Source organism: Myxocyprinus asiaticus, chromosome 7 (assembly GCF_019703515.2).
Source record: "Myxocyprinus asiaticus isolate MX2 ecotype Aquarium Trade chromosome 7, UBuf_Myxa_2, whole genome shotgun sequence".
Taxonomy (NCBI): Eukaryota; Metazoa; Chordata; class Actinopteri; order Cypriniformes; family Catostomidae; genus Myxocyprinus; species Myxocyprinus asiaticus.
In genome coordinates this window covers 4,361,435-4,381,112 of record NC_059350.1, presented here as the reverse complement: position 1 = coordinate 4,381,112, position 19,678 = coordinate 4,361,435, and the positions used below count along the sequence as shown (strand labels likewise).

Here is a 19,678-nt window from a genome sequence, read left to right as displayed (position 1 = left end):
ATATACGATTCAGATGACACCAAAAATCAGAGATGCTTGTTGAGGAACACACCAAACCTCTCTGTCAAACGTATGCTTAACGCCTCCTAACGGTCTGATCCCCAGGCGTGCCAGGACTTCCTGGCGTTGGCTCAAGCTCATAGTAAGCGCTGGCAGAAAGCCCTACAGGCAGAGAGAGAGCAGAGGGTGCGACTAGAGGAGACACTAGAGCAGCTCGCCAAACAACACAACCACCTGGAGAGAGCGTTCAGAGGAGCTACTGTACTGCCTCCTTCCCAGAGCAACCCTGCTATAGACAGTAAAGGTATCATACTACTAGTAATATATTGTGAGTGCGCTCGGTTTAGGAGTCTTAAATAAGTCTTTTTAGTGGTTCATATTACAACTTGGTTAAAAATGCACAGTTGCAACTAAAAATAAAAAAGTTGTGTATTTTACAAAAGAAATGAAAAACCGATGGTTTAAAAAAAGTTAATTATCATCACACTTTGTAAAAACACAATCCAGAAATAATGATAATGGTTGGCACTCTTAAGAACATGTAATATTTCATTTGTAATCATTCTCGGTCTTACATTAATGAGGAAAAAAACTTTGTTAGAACGTGACAGTTGTGAAAGCTGCACTTACCTATACATGATGAGGTAAAACTGTCCAAAATGCTTTGAAACCATCAAACTCTTCTTAGACATTGGTATGATGTCCATTAAGGCTACACGATTGATTTGACTTGAAATCACAATATGGTCTTGTGCGATTACTAAACCTTGAAAGCTTAAAAATAGACTGAATTCAGAGATTCAGTCAGTGCTTCTGTCAGCATTGTGTGAGCAAGCGGCGCCCTCTAGCGGTGTGTTTGGCATTTTATTACACCACGATAGAACTTAAAAGGGCGTTTTGTTCCAGTGGTAACTTTTTATTTTTCCATGATGTGGTTGATATTTCTGTGGAATTGCCCAACAAATGCATAATATGAATTTTTGATGTTCTATTATATACAGTACAAACATGTAAAATGTGAGTTCAGTTGTTTTGAACTGAAAAAAAGTGCAAAAAAGTTTTACAAAAGAATCTTTTTTTCACATCAGTCATCATGCTTTATTTAGTTATTTTTCAATATCTTTGTATCTTTTTATCTTCTATTTATCTCATATTGGGGATCTTTTTTTAAATGTTGCCCTGTCATGTGTCTAATCAAACCCATGTTAAATGGAAATCATTTATTTTTAGAACAATAAAAAGCTTTTGTACCTCCTTGAACTTTTTTAAAACATAATTTCTGAGGAAAACAGTGATCTGATGACAAAATAAGGTAAGTAGCAAAATATCGGTATCGGCCAATAGTTTTTGTTAAAATCAGTATCGATATCGGGCAAAAATTTTCATATCGATGCCTTGCTGAGTTATGACACAAACAAATTGTTGAATCAGAGTTTTGAATTGTATCATTAAAATGCCATATTTATTATTTAATGCTGTTAAAACATCTCTAAGCGCTTTTATATACTCAAAAGTGAAACAAAACTAATTATGCTGTCTTTAGGCCGAGTAAAAAGTGCATTAAAATCATTACAATATCAATGTTGCTCAATTTTATAGTCCCTACAAAATCATTGCAAATAAATCATGAATATTCTATATATTATTCAGCCTCAGCTGGGCCTAATTTGGTTAAATTGTGAGAACTCTAACTCGTGTCTATAAATGAGAACTCTTCCACACTGATGTTCTGTATATTTGATCTCCTGCTTGATCGTTCCTGTAGGTTCAGCTCCAGGTAAGGGCGACGCCAGCGACGAAGATGATGAGAATGAATTCTTTGATGCGTGTGAGGACATTCAAGAGTTTATCACTGTACCAGCAGACCCCAAATATCACAGGTCTTTATTTACTCCCTCGCTCCTGTCAGTTACTCACGTTCCTGTCTCTCCCTTAATCCTTTAACCTTTTCTCATATAAGTGTTACCGGACCTAAGTGTGTGCCTTCTTCCTTCCCCTTCCTTCCTTCTCCTCTTCTTCCTTCACTCTCTCTCATCCTCTTTCCCTTTCTATCAGGAGATCCGGCAGCAATGTCAGTGGAATCAGTAATGAGATGGGAATGGATGACGGGACGACGTCGGTAAGGCGTTACGATCTCATTTAAAGTGTGTTTGTGTGTTTTAGCCACTCCTGAAAGAACTGCTTACAATAACTGCACTTGTTGGTGCTATAGTCATTTTTGTTGTGTATGGTGTGGAGTTATGGTAGATATATACACCGATCAGCCACAACATTAAAACCACCTGCCTAATATTGTGTAGGTCCCCCTCGTGCCGCCAAAACAGCGCCAACCCGCATCTCAGAATAGCATTTTGATATGATATTCTTCTCACCACAATTGTACAGAGTGGTTATCTGAGTTACCATAGACTTTGTCAGTTCAAACCAGTCTGGCCATTCTCTGTTGACCTCTCTCATCAACAAGGCATTTCCATCCGCAGAACTGCTGTTCACTGGATGTTTTTTTGTTTTGTTTTTGGCCTCATTCTGAGTAAATTCTAGAGACTGTTGTGTGTGAAAATCCCAGGAGATCAGCAGTTACAGAAATACTCAAACCAGCCCGTCTGGCACCAGCAATCATCCATGCGATTATCTAATCAGCCATTCGTGTGGTTGCAGTGCACAAAAAAAATGCAGATACGGGTCAGGAGCTTCAGTTAATGTTCACATCAACCATCAGAATGGGGAAAAATGTGATCTCAGTGATTTGGACCGTGGCATGATTGTTGTGAACTGACAAAGTCTACGGTAACTCAGATAACCGCTCTGTACAATTGTGGTGAGAAGAATATCATCTCGGAATGCTATTCTGAGATGCGGGTTGGCACTGTTTTGGTGGCACGAGGGTGACCTACACAATATTAGGCAGGTGGATTTAATGTTGTGGCTGATCAGTGTCTGTACTTCATTGATCACAGAAGGGCAATTCAGGACAGGTCAGATTAGGGCTTGGTCATATAAACAAAACAAAAAACTAAAATATTCCTTGGAATTAAAAAACTAATCTGATTACAATTTAATGTGTTAAACTACTTTTGGTACAAAAGAAATGGATTACTGTCACTATTTTGTAATCAGATTACACCCAACCATTGTTGGGTAACTTTAAAAGTAATCCACTACAAGTACTATCTACTTCTTTATATTATAATCGGATTACTGATTACTTCATTTAAAAATTAATCACATTACTAATTTTAAGTTACTTTCTAAAACACTTGTCACAAATAATAATGTCTATTTTCTCCTTTTTCATTGTCGCACACCCTTCAACTGTCACAGAAACGCAAACAGACGTACATATGAACATATGAATTCGCATTTTAATTGTATTACAAACAATTTTTCTTTAGAAATATTTGTAACCCAAGTAATGTACTTAAATTACTTTCATTGAAAGTCAGTAACTGTAATCTGATTACAAGAATTAAAAATGTAATGCTAACTAATAACTAATTACTTTGTAATTGAATTCCACCCAACACAAATATTGTGTCCTGCCATTGTTTTTTTTACTTACCCTACTATAAGGTTATTTTCAGCAAATTACATCAGGAGAGTTTTTAACTATATTTTGGTGGTTGCGGTGTGTGATTGGTAGCAATACATGAGAAACACAAAAAGCCATTATCAATTTTTCGCAAAGCAAACACCCTAACACTGCATTTCATTCATCTCTCACAGCTAGATGAGCAGTCTTTGGCATCTAATCCGGAGTCTTCTCAGTCCCAGGAGGTGGTGCCTGTGAGAAAGAGGCGGAACCGCATCCCAGATAAGCCAAATTACTCGCTCAATCTATGGAGCATCATGAAGAACTGTATAGGAAAAGAGCTCTCCAAAATACCCATGCCTGTATGCTTATCTGTGTCTTTACACACATCCAAAACACCACTGTTTCTGATTCTAATAATCCAAAATTCCATTGGATTTTGTAATTTATTGTTTATTTTCTGACAGGTGAACTTCAACGAGCCTCTGTCCATGCTGCAGCGTCTCTCAGAGGATCTCGAGTACTACGAACTGCTGGACCGGGCCGCTAAATGCCAGAGCTCTCTGGAGCAGATGTGTTATGTGGCAGCTTTCACCGTGTCTTCTTACTCAACTACAGTTCACCGCACGGGCAAACCCTTCAACCCTCTGCTGGGAGAGACATTTGAGCTGGACCGTGTCCAGGAGAGCGGCTACAGGTCTCTTTGTGAGCAGGTGAGGGGACGGCTATAACTGTTTATACTGAGAAGGGCCCGGGGCCAGTGTGAGAGAGCTTTGGTCCAATTGACGGAACGGTCACTTGCCCCATTAGCCCAGTTCTTAAATTTTTTTTATTTTTTTAAAATCATTTACATGTGTTTTTATGCCTTGCAATCCTAAATATTTGATTTTCTGTGATGCTTTTAAAGGAACAGTTTACCCAAAAATGAAAATTCTTTCATCATTTACTCACCCTCATGCCATCCCAGATGTGTATAACTTTCATTCTTCTGCTGAACACAACCAAAGATTTTTAGAAGAATATTTCAGCTCTGTAGGTCCATACAATGCAAGTGAATGGTGACCAAAACTTTTAAGCTCCAAAAAGCATATGAAAGCAGCATAAAAGTAATCCATACGACTCCAGTGGTTTAATCCATGTCTTCAGAAGCAATCTAATCGGTTTTGGGTGAAACGGACCAAAATATAACTCCTTGGCAAACAGGATTTCAAGCTTGATTACACTTCCTAGTGCCATGTCTGTGCATGTCATGTGCAGTGATTGTCTGTCTGATTTCATCAAATCACTTTTATTGTCACACAACCATATACACAAGTGCAATAGTGGGTGAAATTCTTGGGTGCAGTTCCAAGCAACATTGTATTCGTGACAGTGATGAGACTTATACCAATTTACAATAAACATCAAATTAACACAACACAATTTAAAATCTAATATACACATAATTACACACAACACAATAATAATATACAATTTACAGTATCCAATACACACAATATATCAAGAGTTCAAAAGTCTGATTGCTTGGGGGAAGAAGCTGTCATGAAGTCAGCTGGTGCGGGTCCTGATGCTGCGATACCGTCTGCCTGATGGTAGCAGTGAGAACAGCCCATGGCTCAGGTGGCTGGAGTCTCTGATGATCCTCCAAGCTTTTTTCACACACCGCCTGGTATATATGTCCTGGAGGGAGGGAAGCTCACCTCCGATGATGTGTCTGGCAGTTTGCACCACCCTTTGCAGGGCTTTGCGGTTGTGGGTGGTGCTATTGCCGTACCAGGCGGAGATGCAGCCTGTCAGGATGCTCTCTACAGTGCTGATGTAGAACCGTGTGAGGATGTGGTGGTTCATTCCATGTGTTAGCACTTGGAAGTGTAATCGAGCTTGAAATCATTATCATGCCTAGAGACTGTGATGGCAAGATGTAAAGTGAAAAAGGAGTTTCATTTTGGTCTGTTCTTGCCGAAATCCAATTAGATCTCTTCAGAAGACATGGATTAAACCACTAGAGTTTTGTGGTTTACTTTTTTTTGTTGTTGCTGCATTTATGTGCTTCATGGAGCTTCAAAGTTCTTGCAACAATTCACTTGCATTGTATGGACCTACAGAGCTGAGATATTCTTCTAAAAATCTTCATTTGTGTTCAGCAGAAGAAAGAAAGTCATACACATCTGGGATGGAATGAGGGTGAGTAAATGATGAGAGAATTTTCATTTTTGGGTGAACTATCCCTTAAACATTGTTTGTTTGCTTGCAAATTCCACTGATGTCACAGTGTAATGATCTAGCTGTCTGACATAGATAAAGTATTATTGAAATTGCAAGACTGACTTGTTATAGTCTCGAAACATAAGTTAGAATTGGTTAAAAATGTGCAGAAAATCATAAAAAAAATTAATAAATCACCATATGCCACCATTTCCAGTAAAATTGTTTATATATTTGAGCTATAAGTGCAAATTGTTAACATTTGATTTATTCTGCTTTTGTATGGGCCGGTATTTTTTTTTTTTTTTTTAAACACATATGTTGCAAAAAAATGAAAGGTTGGCAGGGCAATTAAAAATCTGAACTACTGGCCCATAAAAAAGTAGAATAAATCCTTCGAGTCCCGCTGAGACGGAGGAAGAGCTCATTGAATATGGAATGACATCACAAATGAAGTGCATTGTGTTTGAAGTCAATCAGTTCTCCTTTCTCTGTCTCTTCAGGTGAGTCATCACCCTCCCGCTGCAGCACATCACGCAATCTCCGAGCGAGGCTGGACCCTTAGACAGGAGATTGCCCTGGCCAGCAAGTTCAGGGGCAAATACCTTTCCATTATGCCCCTCGGTAACTGTTCTTTCATATTACTTTGGGACTGTATCAGTATTTGCAAGTTTCAATGCATTTAAAGCATGTGCACCTGTATTTACACAGGGAAGAATCGGTCTTATTAGAACCTATTACTACCTACCTCTTCCTTCAGAAGAGTAGTAATGATACATATTTACGCTTCCTATATTTACATTTCTTCTACAATGCATTTAACACATTTAAGTATGACTTAAGTATTCACATACTTTTTGATGTCACTGTAAATTATCATGGTAATACAATAACATACTTTTTAATGTTTTATGCTCACAGATTATATGTCTGTTTGTTTGTTTAGGTTCTATTCATTGTATGTTTGAGAAGAGTAACAATCACTACACCTGGAAGAAAGTCACCACCACAGTGCACAATATCATTGTTGGGAAACTGTGGATCGATCAGGTCAGAATAGTCCTCTTATTTGTATTTTCATCATTTCCCAAAATCATGTCAACCTTTTTGGATGGATTTATGAGTTAAGTTCGCATATACAAACACAGCTCTTTATTTCCTGTATGTGGCATTTAGTTTCTTTTATAAACTGGTGTGTTTGTCCATTTGGGTTTAGTCAGGCGAAATAGACGTCATAAACCACAAAACAGGAGACCGCTGCCACCTCAAATTTGCCCCGTACAGCTACTTCTCCAGAGACGTTGCCAGAAAGGTGAGTCAGCAACTCTTCCACTCACTTCTTTCTCCGAGAATGCAGACGTGACAGTTTTTGTCTATTTGGTTCGTCACCGATGCATCCTTCTCCAATTTCATGGCAGTCTGTCTGCTTTCGTTTCCTCCTCCTGTAATTCCTCTCTCTCTGTAGGTCACGGGGGTGGTGACAGATAAAGATGGGAAAGCGCACTACGTACTTTCTGGGACGTGGGATGAGAAGATGGAGTGCTCTCGTGTGATGCAAAGCAGCAGAAGGGGAGAGATTGGCGCCGAAGGACGACAGAAAACCGTCTATCAGACGCTCAAAGCCAAAGAGCTGTGGAGGAAAACTCCACTGCCGTAAGAGCGCTTAATCACCACACACACACACACTGCAGGATCTCTGACTGGATGAAGCTCTAAAGGATTGCATTCCTTCCAAAACATTTTGATTCTCGATACTAATATCTGTACTAGAGCAGAAACTGGCATGCAGTTAAATGCACTTCTTTACAGAGCACAAGAGTAAAAATCAAAGTGGTAATGGAAGTAAAATTTTAAAAAGTAACAATATCGAATTAACCTCTCAAGACAGCTCTGCCATGAGCTCTGCGGTTGTTAAATGATGTGAAAAATATATTGTGTTTGTACTTTTTATACTGTTGTGATTCATCTAGAAGCTGGTTGGTTAGAACTGTATTCAGAACTCTTTTGTAAAGAAAGTTTTGAAATCCCTATGGAGAAAATTAATGGGAAAAATACTTCCAGAACCAAGGTTGCTTTAAAAGTGGATGCTCACTGTTGCAGTCTACCAAGTCAATGATCAAGTGTTTTTGCACCCATCCTTTTGACATCTCTACCATTGTCTTTATTTATATCTGCGCAGAGATGGAGCTGAGAACATGTACTACTTCTCGACCCTGGCGTTGACGTTAAACGAGCCTGAGGAGGGCGTGGCTCCCACGGACAGTAGGAGGCGGCCTGACCAGCGTCTGATGGAGCAGGGCCGCTGGGAGGAAGCCAACGCAGAGAAACAGAGACTGGAGGAGAAACAGCGTACCGTCCGGCGAGAGAGGGAGCGAGAGTCAGCCCGCACTTCCAACCCATCAGAGGAGGGTAAGAACGCACCAGAGCGTGCTTCCGCGTTTGCAATCTTTTCTCTGTCATTCTGCTCCTCTCTCCTCGTTTCTTCTCTCGTTCTCATGGCCGTGTCTCGTTGACTCCTGTGTGTGTGTGTCTCTGTCTTTCCTTTAAGCTCTCATTGAGGACCCCATATCTGACTCGCCTTTAAAAAGCAAGTACTCCTCGTTCTTCTTTCCTTTTTTTTTTTTTTTTCATTTTTATTTCGTCTTTTGCATTCCCTCAACATACGCACAAATCTGTAATGGTGCTTATTTGTTATGACATTATTATTAGGGATGGGCATTTTGAGTGATTTTGTATTCAAGTACTCTTAACACATAAAAAGACAAAAAATTAAAATAAGTTGAAAATAACATGTATAGCATTACATGCAGTTTCACACGTTATATCGTTATATATTAAAAGAATAGGTCACCCAAAAATAAAAATTCTCTCATAATTTCCTCACCCTCATGCCATCCCAGATGTGTGACTTACTTTTTTCTGTAGAACACAAATGAAGAATTTTTAGAAGAATATTTCAGCTCTGTAGGTCATCACAATACAAGTGAATGGTAGCCAGAACTTTGAAGCTCCAAAAAGCACATAAAGGCAGCATAAAAGTAATCCATATGATTCCAGTGGTTACGTCCATATCTTCAAAAACAATATGAGAGGTGTGGGTAAGAAACAGATTGATATTTAAGTTCTTTTTTACTATAAACCTCCACTTTCACTTTTACATTCTTCTTTTGTTTTTGCCGTTTTGCATTGTTCGTGCATATCGCCACCTATTGGGAAGGGGGGGAAATTCATAGTAAAAAAAAAAGTAATTAAATATTGAACTGTTTCTCACCCACACCTATCATGTCGCTTCTGAAGACATGGATTTCACCACTGGAGTCGAATGGATTACTTGTATGCTGCCTTTGTGTGCTTTTTGGAGCTTCAAATTTCTGGCCACCATTCACTTGCATTGTATGGACCTCCAGAGCTGAAATATTCTTCTAAAAATAATTGTGTTCAGCAGAATAAAGAAAGTCATACACATCTGGGATGGCATGAGGCCGAGTAAATGATGAGAAAATTTTTCATTTTGGGTGAACTATCCCTTTAACAGTTCATATATGAAATATTAATAGTATGCACTAATAAAACATCAACATTTAATTATAACAGTTAAAAAAAACATGCACTATATAAAAAAAACAACAAGAGTAAACTGCTGCTATTCTGTGTTTAATATATATGCTATAACATTTTTTATCATTTAACATGTTTATATTCAGAAAAACAAGTGGTTGAAGTCTTAGGGGCCATTCAAACCAAATGTGTTCTTGTACTTTTTTAGTTTTTCATTCCTTGCCACAGTCGCCTTTGACTTGCTCACTTGGGCCTAAAGACAGCAAGTATTGATGCTGACTACCACCCCAAGAGTCACGAATTCGAATCCAGGGTGTGCTGAGTGACTCCAGCCAGATCTCCTAAGCAACCAAATTGGCCCGGTTGCTAGGGAGGGTAGAGTCACATGGGGTAACCTCCTTGTGGTCGCGATTAGTGGTTCTCGCTCTCAGTGGGGCGCGTGGTAAGTTGTGCGTGGATCGCGGAGAGTAGCATGAGCCTCCACATGCTGTGAGTCTCCGCGGTGTCATGCACAGTGAGCTACGTGATAAGATGTGTGGATTGACGGTCTCAGAAGTGGAGGCAACTGAGACCTGTCCTCCGCCACCCGGATTGAGGCGAGTAACCGTGCCACCACGAGGACCTACTAAGTAGTGGGAATTGGGCACTCCTAATTGGGGAGAAAAGGGGATAAAAAATGAATAAATAAATAAAGACATTACAGTTAAGATGCTTTGAAATGATAAGTATTGTGAAAAGCACTATACAATTTAAAAAACTTGACTGGCTTTTAAAAGTTGAAGTTCTTTTTAACTTGACTCGCGCTTCAGTGTGGCACGGCGCAACGGTCAAAGACGTCTGTCTAGTGTTTGTTTAGATAGAAAAACAATTGAAAAACAGTACAGACTGACGCAGACGCATTTAGTGTGAACGGCCCCTCAGCATTTTAACAATCGGGATTCAGTTGTAATGGTGAGATTTAGGTGAGGGATTCAGTGGAAAACTATATTTCATTGTTATTGCATCCGATAGGCAAAGGTTCAGTCTGTGATTTTCAAGATATTTGTGTTTTAATAATCGACTTGTTGATTGCACAGAATGACTTCTCGACTAGTTGATTACTTGTGCACATCCTTGATTCATATATAAGAGCACTTTCCCCATCTCCATTATGCCATTCATTCACTGTTTTCTTTCTTTCTTTTTATGTCTTAATTTGCATCCCCACTTTTAAATTTGCGGCCGCTCGTCTCAACTGATCAGATGAAGAAGTCGAGATTGCCAGCGAGCCCTCTGAGACCAATTACAAAAGCAAGTACCATCCCATCCCTCTCTCAATCACTTGTTTCTAACACTAATCATTCAATCATCTTCATTTTCCCCTCTCTTTCATCTGTCTATTCCTCCATCAGCTGACACAGATGAAACCTCCTCTGATCTCTCGCTCTCAAGCAAGTAGCCTCTATGGAATCAACACAAACCATAGTTTGAGTAGAGTTTAGTCTTTTTATCAGTTTTGGCTGTTTTCACACTTGATTTGAATGCCAGGTCCAAACCCGAGTTCCAATTTCACCCCTGTAGGCTTTTAAAAAATATTATTTCCATATCCATATCACGGGATGTTTGCGTCATAATCAGCGTGAGTACCACAGTAAGCTTTAGCGGCTGTAGTGTGAAAACATCCTGAATATGGGATAGGCAGATCATTGGCCCATTAGACCTAGTTATTATTAAAATAACTCAACATTAAATAATGCATATCTAAACAAAACAAATTCAGTACCATGATGTGTCCCAGCTGCTGACCTTTAAACCTTTAAGTGGGCCTGTGAGAATTTTTTTTAATCAAAATTGTAATAACTACAGTTTTGACCAACACAAATTAGATCTCGTTCTTAAGCTTAGAAGCTGTACATTACAGTGCATGTAGGCATTTTGACCAAAACTTAACAATTGCTTTGAAATTTTGCAGACAAATCAGAAATGTTTTGTATTAATAATATATTAATCATTTTGCACTGCACATATTATTGTAATCGGTAAAATCATCAAACTGATCAAATAGCCATGTGACATGTCGATGGAAAGCTCTCAAAGAGTAGAATACAACCAGCATATTTGTTTTACTCACAGACAAAAATATAGTGAGTAATAGCTGAGTATATGTCTTGACATGCATGTTACAGGTAAACAGGTGTTGCTTTTATGCTGCGTTGTCACTTATAACTTCACGAAAAAAAGGAACATAAAATATCACATACCATAACTTAAGAGGCGATTATTTTTAAAACGAGCCCACACATAACCACACATTGGATGCATGGATCATTAGATAATCCACACAAAGCACAATGTGCACACAGCACATAATGTGCTATATGGCTAAAAACACATTAGCTTTTCTGGATCAGATGACTTCATTGGAAATTATGTAGTACGTTGTCCAGCGTCATGGAACACTAAACCAATCTTATTAGGATTCAGATCGCTGCAACCAGAGGTGGAAGTCATCCAAATATGGGCAGAGAGGATCGTTCACTCTAATTATATATGGCCACCAGGAGATGGCGCCAAGTACATGACACAGACTCGATGACTCAAATGAGAAAGATAAGAAAAAAGTTAAATTTTGGCTCAAGTTGTTTTGTAATTTTTCAGCAGTTTCTTAGGCTGAGAGTCTCAGAATTTATAATAATCTATATCATTAAAAAATTTAAGTTTTCTTTAAAATGATACCAAACACTTGACCCTGCTTTTTTTTTTTTTTTCTTTTGTAGAGTTTTAAGCTTTTAATTTTGTGTATGCCACTGAAAAAGGAAATCTTTAAAAACACCCTAAGAGCTTAAAGAGTTAAACTCCACTAGGGAGCAGTGTGAACCCATAAATGATAGCAGTATATACAGTGTAGTACACAGAGAATATGGCTGTTTTCCAAAACTGAGTGAGCTGCCTTGCTGTCTGTTGCCTCCTTAGTGTGCAGTGTTAAGGAGGAATTTGCATAGGCTGCTTAGGTTTTGGACAAGAGCCTATCGAGTCATTCTGGCTTGTCATTCAATTTTCGTTATTCTGTTTACTCCTCCCTTGCATGCTAACATCTCTATCACTTGTTTCTCTTTGCCTGCATCCCTGCATCTTCTTACTGATCCAGCTGAAACACTGCACGGCTCACACCCACCAGCGTACTCAAGCAAGTATCACACACACACACACACACATGCATAAACACTATATCTCATACCAAGCCAGATTATTCATAATCTGGTAAACCACATTATTGTCAGAAGTACATGTTTAACTATTGCACAACCACACACTGTTTATACAATGATAACTGTACTATCACACAAAACACACACACACACTATCACATATTACATACCGATTCACATTATCATACATTATACAATGCTAAATCACACACACAAACATGCTGTCACACACGCAATTAAAAATGCCATTAGTGTGAGGGCCTGGGTAGCTCAGCGAGTATTGATGCTGACTATCACCCCTGGAGTCGCGAGTTCGAACCCAGGGCGTGCTGAGTGACTCCAGCCAGGTCTCCTAAGCAACCAAATTGGCCCGGTTGCTAGGGAGGGTAGAGTCACATGAGGTAACCTCCTTGTGGTCGTGATTAGTGGTTCTCGCTCTCAGTGGGGCGCGTGGTAAGTTGTGCGTGGATCGCGGAGAGTAGCATGAGCTTCCACATGCTGTGAGTCTCCGCGGTGTCATGCATATCGAGCCACATGATAAGATGTGCAGATTGATGGTCTCGGAAGCGGAGGCAACTGAGACTTGTCCTCCGACACCCGGATTGAGGTGAGTAACCGCGGCACCACAAGGACCTACTAAGTAGTGGGAATTGGGCATTCCAAATTGGGAGAAAACAAAAAATGCCGTTAGTGGGGTCGGGCTGGGTGGTATGACGGTATGTAATGTTCAGTGGTGCAAATGTGTCAGCCATTTGAGATTTTGATATATAATTTATACCATTGTAGATATATTTACGTATCTATCAGTGAGCAGGACGGTTTTACGGTATTTACATGTGAGAGTAAAACACATAGTAATAAGAAAATAAATAATGTCCCTAACGTGAAGATGAGGAAGAACTTTAGTATTGTTAAGCACAATGCTATACGGAACTTGACACATTGATTGGTGTTTCTTCAACTTTGGGTAATTTCATTCCCAGGTGTTAACGTTTATTAAAACAAAACAAAAAAATATCTTTGTTATATGAAGGTCACATTAAATCCAACTAAACTTATTACCAGTCCTTCATCATTTATTTTTGGTACTTTTAAAATACCTTTTATGTCAAGATTTTAATGTTGTAGGCTTGTCCCAGACCTATACTTTCGAGATTAAACTATAAAAATCCATGAATAAATAAAAAAATACATTGTTTAAAATTATCATAATCTCAATAAAAAGTTAAATAAACCAACCATTTCAATTATTTATTTAACAGTTTTACAATGTTTATAAAATTATTTTTGTGGCATCATTTCCACCACACCAAACTATTTTGTTCCTAATAAAGTTTTTTCAAAAGTTAGTGTGCTTGTTAACCAAGTCGACAAAAGTGTCAGTGAAGAGCATGCTTGAGATGAAATATGAGACCAATGATGTTTAAAGAAAATTCAGGGAAAATATCACTTGTGAGCAAAATATTTGTATTGGGCGTCATTTCCAGTCAAGCCATTATTTTGCTAAATTATGCAAGAAGTGTAAAATTAGTTGTGTTTTTAGGATACATATAATATGTGAGCTATGAAATTAGCCTTAGCAAGACATTTCCACCACAGAATTCTATTAAACCAAATACAGAATTTAAGATGTGCTGGAAATGACACTGTGGTGGGAATTGTGGTGTGTGTGTATCAGCTGTTTTACAACAGTTTCAACAGCATCACTAATTCAAAAATGTACTATTACCACTTATATAAACCATTCTTTTGCTAAACTTCCAGCTAAACTAACTATATTGTGATAAATACCATTACTGAGATAAAGAATTACTCCTAGCGTGAGACAAAACTTTAGTCATACCATCCACCCTTGTCGTTGGGTCACACTTTAGTTGTGCATTTGGCCTATTGTCATACTCATGTGAGCCAATGGAAGAGACTCTTATTGTCTTACTGTCTGCTCTGTCTTACTCTAGTGGAGGGGCCTTATGGAGCTCCATTCAAAAGCAAGTACCACCCACCCAGAATCCTCCCAGTCCCTACATCTCTCTCGTCAACCAATATTTGTTTTCCCTTCACATTTTTTCCTCTCTAGACCATGTGTTTTTTATCAACTATCTGTTTAAATGTAGTGTGAGATGTGCAGAAACAGGAATTTTAGGTAATTGTAATGGCCATAGTATACTTCGGATTTCTGCGTGCTGGTTTATCTCGCAAACATTGCACGTGATGCGTATTTGGTCATCAGCACTATACTTGTCTGCGAGATGACTCACGACTGGACAGTTTGCGACTGTGCACATCGTCTGCGCATGTGCCTGCTGTTGACTACTAAAAGAGTATCAAAAAGCAGTCGTAGTGCACATGCATAATGGTAAACTCTCAAACGTGCGTGAGACTTAACAGCATGTGGAAAAAAGAAGTATACTCCAACCATAACAGTTTAGATATGATAGCACCTGTTATTTACAGGTGAAGTGTTTAATTCTTTCAATATTAAAATATATTGCTATATTTGTTTGAGCCTTCTGAACCCGACACGGCAACAGTAGCCGCTTTTCCACTACTGGGCCAGTGCGAGCCAGGGCTATCAACTGGCCAGCCAGGGCCAGTAGCCTCGGACCTTGAGCTGCAAGCCCAAAATCGATCTGCGTTACTACCATCGGGCCAATAACCCCGCAGTGTTGCCCTAAACCCGCCCTTAATACGCCACCCTGGTGCCAACGGCACAAACCTCACCCATTTCACAAGCAAAAGGGAAGCTCAAGCTGAGATATCATGTTATCTAGAATACCGAGTTTATGTCGAATGTAAACATTAGCTAGCTAGCCAAATAAATTAGCGATAGCAACTCACCTACTGTAACTGCCATGATGTCCTGAGTGGTCTCTCCACTAACAGCGGGACAATGTCCTAGCACACCGTCTATGAAAGTTCACCAAACCATGGAAAGGAATTTCTTTGGGCACCGCTTTGTCCATTGTAAGTTTTAATGGCTTTGTACTGTGCCCGCATTTTTAATTTATTTTTTTCCCAAACCTGTACCGCTGTGCGCTGGATACATATCCTGACAAGTTCCCGAAACTCCGCCTTTGACATTGAACCCACCTCAATCCCCGGTTGGCCTTGTTTGGCCCAAGGGTAAACGGCGGGCCATTGGCCGTTTGCCACGAGAAAGCCCGAGGAGGCACGATAAAGCCCCGGAAGTGACAGTGAAGAACGCAGCTGGCCCTGGCATGCACTAGCAATCCCTCATTTGGCTCAATAGTGGAAACGCGGGCTATAGACTCAACCAATGGTGTGAGTTTGCAATGTGACCATCTGTTTGTCCGGGAAACCTGTTTGAAAATGTGATGCTAGTGCCACAGCAATTACACTCTTCACCTGTAACCAGTTATAAGGTGTTGTGGCCAATGTACTGCAGTCTACGTTTGTCTAGTGAGCTTCTGATGTTGAGTACTGGCTATATTCAAGCACTTTTGTAGAACTAAAAAAAAAAAAAATGTTGTCTTTTTGTAGGAAAGACAGTAAAGGCTATTGTGCAGAAGAGTCGAGTTCCGGAAGTAGAAGTCCCATTAATTTTTTCCATAGGGGAACTGATAATTAAGGACAACTTATAAACCTTTAAAGACAGACCTACCATGAGAGGTTGTTAATCTATGGTGTATGTTTCTGTTAAAGCCGTCAGTCAATGGTATTTCAATTTTTTTTTTGTAATTTCTGGTGAAGAACTACACTTCCCAGGATCCCTAGGGAAAATCCACCAATCAGAGAATTGCAGCCAACAAGGCACACCAAAAGAGCTCTGTAGCGACTGCCCATTTCCATGACACACTGTGAATGAAGTCGGTCTCCCTACACTCTCAAACTACTTAAATATTTGAATATATTGAATATTTGGCAATATATTTTAAATCTACATTTTCGATTCGATTACGTCATTTACAATGCTTCATTGGATTGTAGTTCATTCCCTCACTAAAGACCTTAAAGACACAGTCTTGTACCTTTGTATTTTTGTCCAAATGTTTAAATCCTTTTTTTTTTTTTTTTTTTTGCTTCAAATCAAAGTTGGCAATGTTTTGATTCACCTTGAAGTTTGTTGTCTTGGTTCATAGCCTGGAAATGTATTAAATGCCTATGGAAAAAATGAATGGGAAAAATACTTCCGTAACCAAAATGGCTGAAAAAGTGGGCGGGCACTGTTGCGCTTTATTGCCCTTAGCCTGAATTTATATCACAGTTACTGCACCCTCATGTACTTGCTGTTCTTTATAACTAAGTGGTTGTTTGCTTTTGTCTGTACGTGTTCATTTTGTTCGATCAGGTGCTCACCAGGACAACTATCAGGCGATGTGGTTCGAGCGGCATGTCGACCCGGTGACAGGAGAGCCCACGCACATCTACAAAGGGGGATACTGGGAGACCAAGGACCAGGGCAACTGGGACTGCTGCCCGGATATATTCTGATCCAAATCACGCATATACACCCGCTCTGTGCACTAAACCACCTGATGCCCCACCACATCCCCATCCCAGAAAACAAAAACAAACAGAAGCTCAGCCAGCTGCCCCCTACTCTTTTCCATACCATAGTATCAAGATGAACTTTAACACATCATTCTCTCTTGTGCCACCATTATGTCTACTCTGTGGACATTGAGGGACTCCAAGATGGTTTGGGAAGATTCTCACATCTCCATTTACTTTTTCTCTTAAGGCCTATTGGGTTCATGGGTCAGTACATGCTAGCATTAGGACAACATATCCTTCACCCCACCGATCAGCCCTGTCTGAATCCTGCACTCCACACGTCTTCCGCAGGCTGTGGACTTGACCTTCTCAACGTCCGAAAGGGGGGTGATTTTGCAACTTAAGGGATATCTATAGAGGCGTATTTGCTGGTGTGTCTGAATTAGAGAATGTGTGAGTTAAGAGAAGCGCTGTAGTGTTCATTCCTTTAATTGAGTGTTTTGTGAGAGATATCTAGCAGTTTCATCAGGGTGTTTTTGTTTGCCTTAGTTTGTGGACTTAAAGGGGATAGTTCGCCCAAAAAAGAAAACACTGTCATTATTTACCCATATGCTGTTAATTTTTTGAAGAATCTTTACATAGCGCTTTTCCATACAATGACAACAGCTTTCAAGCTCCAAAAAGGACCAAGAAACAACATTAAAGCACCATGAAAATAGTCCACATGACTCGTACACTATATTCCAAGTCTTCTGAAGCCATATGATAGCTTTTTGTGTGGAGCAGAAAGTTGTAATTCTTTTCCAAATGTCATGCTCCATTTTGCATATTCTTATCGGTGCATCGCATTCGGTTACAACGCAATCGAAAAGCAACCGTGTTTTGCCGGCGATTACGTCAAAACATGGTGCAAAACGTTGACGCTATTTTTTTTTTTTTATATCCTGAACACAAATTTCAGAACTTTGGCAAACGGGTACGTTTTTCATGAAGAACTGCTTACATTTTGGTTTGTTCATCACACAAAGCTATTGTATGGTTTAAGACGACTTGAAATATAATGCTTAAGTCATATGTACTAGTTTTATGGTGCTTCAATGATGTTTCTTGGTCTTTTTTGGAGCTTGACAGCAATGGGCACTATTAACTTTCATTGTAAAAGAGCTGCATGTAGATAAAAAAATAACAGAGCAAAAAGTTTTTTATCTGCCAAAAAAAACAAAAAAACAGATTACAGGTTTGGAACAACATGAGGGTGAGTAAATAGTGACAGATTTTTATTTTTTATGAACTATTCCTTTAATTCCCATCACATATGGATTATGGATTGTCCCCTCTGCTTCCATTGCATAGTCTCAGTGTGATCCTGATCTCTCAAAACAATTAACTTCTGTCCAGAGCGCATCTTTGACCTCAGTACCAGCATATCTGACTCATCCTGGACTTACAAGGGATCAAAACACTCTTTTTAGAAGCACTAAAGTAGCCAGAGAAAAAATGAAGAATGATTATTGGCTTCATGGAAAACACCAGTAATGAATCTACGGAAACTAAGGCGCACAAGTGTGTGAATGTGTTTGAGTGTGTGTTTGTTTGCAATGGGGCAAATGAGGTCAAGGGAGGACTTTAAAACCTGTATGTGTGTGTAATGTTTGTGTGTGTATGCTCATGAGTGATGTATTTAGGGTTTGTTGAATATTCCAGTGAAACGAGAAAAATCTCATTTTATTTTCAAGTGTACTTAAAACACGTGTGGAAAAAAACAATGCAGCAATGCAAAAACATTGCAAATATTTCTGTAAATATATATCAAATAATGAAGTAAAAATATTCATACTATTGATCATTCTTATGCTGACAGCTAGAGTTATAATTATGATGGTAATTTTGATGTAGTTTGAGGGATCAACAGTTATTTAGACTTTTTATCCTTATTGTTTTGTCTCCATAGTGTCTGTTTAATATGGGAAGCAACAAAACACCTGTCTATTGCTCCCCATATCAAAAATAATTTTTGCAAAGAGATCCTAACTAATGGAAATTATATATATATATATATATATATGTATGTATATCTATCCCTTCATCCTCCTATTCCGTTAAAACAGCAGTTTAAACATGAATTCAATTTTTTACTGCAGTTTGTAATAATTGAAAATTATATATATATGTATATATATATATATATATATATATATATATATAAAATCTTGTAATTGTTTTTATTATTTTTTTATTATTTTTTTAAAACTTTTTCTTTCCTCCTGATTTTTCTTTGACTGTTATCCCACAAGATTTCCTGGTTTTCCTTCATTTTCTTCATGTTTGACCTGTTCTTTTGTCCCTCTCTTGGCCTCTGATCAATGTGTAGTGGCACAGAGTTGATCTTGACTGATGTCATGGTGCTGACTGATGATGTAATAAAGCTGGTTTGGAAAAGGAAACTATCAAACACACAACTTCCTGCTGTCACATGTATGTCATTCTGCCTCACAAAGTCACTTTGCGTTAAAAAACTTTGCGTGTGTCTACTGAGATCTTTAAGGAACGTTTTCTGGTCAGTACAATTTAAGCTCAATTAGCAGCATTTATTGCAAAAATTAATTTGACATCCTTTAATAAAAATAAAACTGCAGTTACAGTAAGGCACATACAATGGAATGGGAGTGTGATAAGATCAGGGATTTTGTGGCTGCACAGTGTTTGCCAGATTACAGAGTTTGCCAGCATTATGTTGTCATGA

The 19,678-nt window shown here is 38.9% G+C and overlaps 1 protein-coding gene across 14 annotated transcripts in view; it reads left to right on the top strand.

Annotated features, from left to right (window-relative positions):
• The window catches only part of LOC127443779 (oxysterol-binding protein 1-like), a 34,608-nt gene extending 15,594 nt beyond the window's left edge, over positions 1 to 19,014 (top strand). The window contains exons 6-21 of one of the 14 annotated variants that reach the window (XM_051702654.1): positions 106 to 304; positions 1,766 to 1,880; positions 2,059 to 2,119; positions 3,724 to 3,891; positions 3,997 to 4,242; positions 6,238 to 6,358; positions 6,681 to 6,784; positions 6,951 to 7,046; positions 7,200 to 7,387; positions 7,914 to 8,143; positions 8,283 to 8,321; positions 10,535 to 10,582; positions 10,684 to 10,722; positions 12,420 to 12,458; positions 14,439 to 14,468; positions 16,790 to 19,014. In XM_051702654.1, coding sequence (XP_051558614.1) covers positions 106 to 304; positions 1,766 to 1,880; positions 2,059 to 2,119; positions 3,724 to 3,891; positions 3,997 to 4,242; positions 6,238 to 6,358; positions 6,681 to 6,784; positions 6,951 to 7,046; positions 7,200 to 7,387; positions 7,914 to 8,143; positions 8,283 to 8,321; positions 10,535 to 10,582; positions 10,684 to 10,722; positions 12,420 to 12,458; positions 14,439 to 14,468; positions 16,790 to 16,932 — 1,866 coding nt within the window. In that variant the 3' untranslated portion in view covers positions 16,933 to 19,014. Of the gene's footprint in view, positions 1 to 105; positions 305 to 1,765; positions 1,881 to 2,055; positions 2,120 to 3,723; positions 3,892 to 3,996; positions 4,243 to 6,237; positions 6,359 to 6,680; positions 6,785 to 6,950; positions 7,047 to 7,199; positions 7,388 to 7,913; positions 8,144 to 8,282; positions 8,322 to 10,534; positions 10,583 to 10,683; positions 10,723 to 12,419; positions 12,459 to 14,438; positions 14,469 to 16,789 lie in introns of all 14 variants that reach the window. The other 13 variants (XM_051702653.1, XM_051702656.1, XM_051702657.1 and 10 more) reach the window with 13 other exon arrangements.
• The last annotated feature ends 664 nt before the right edge of the window (positions 19,015 to 19,678 follow it).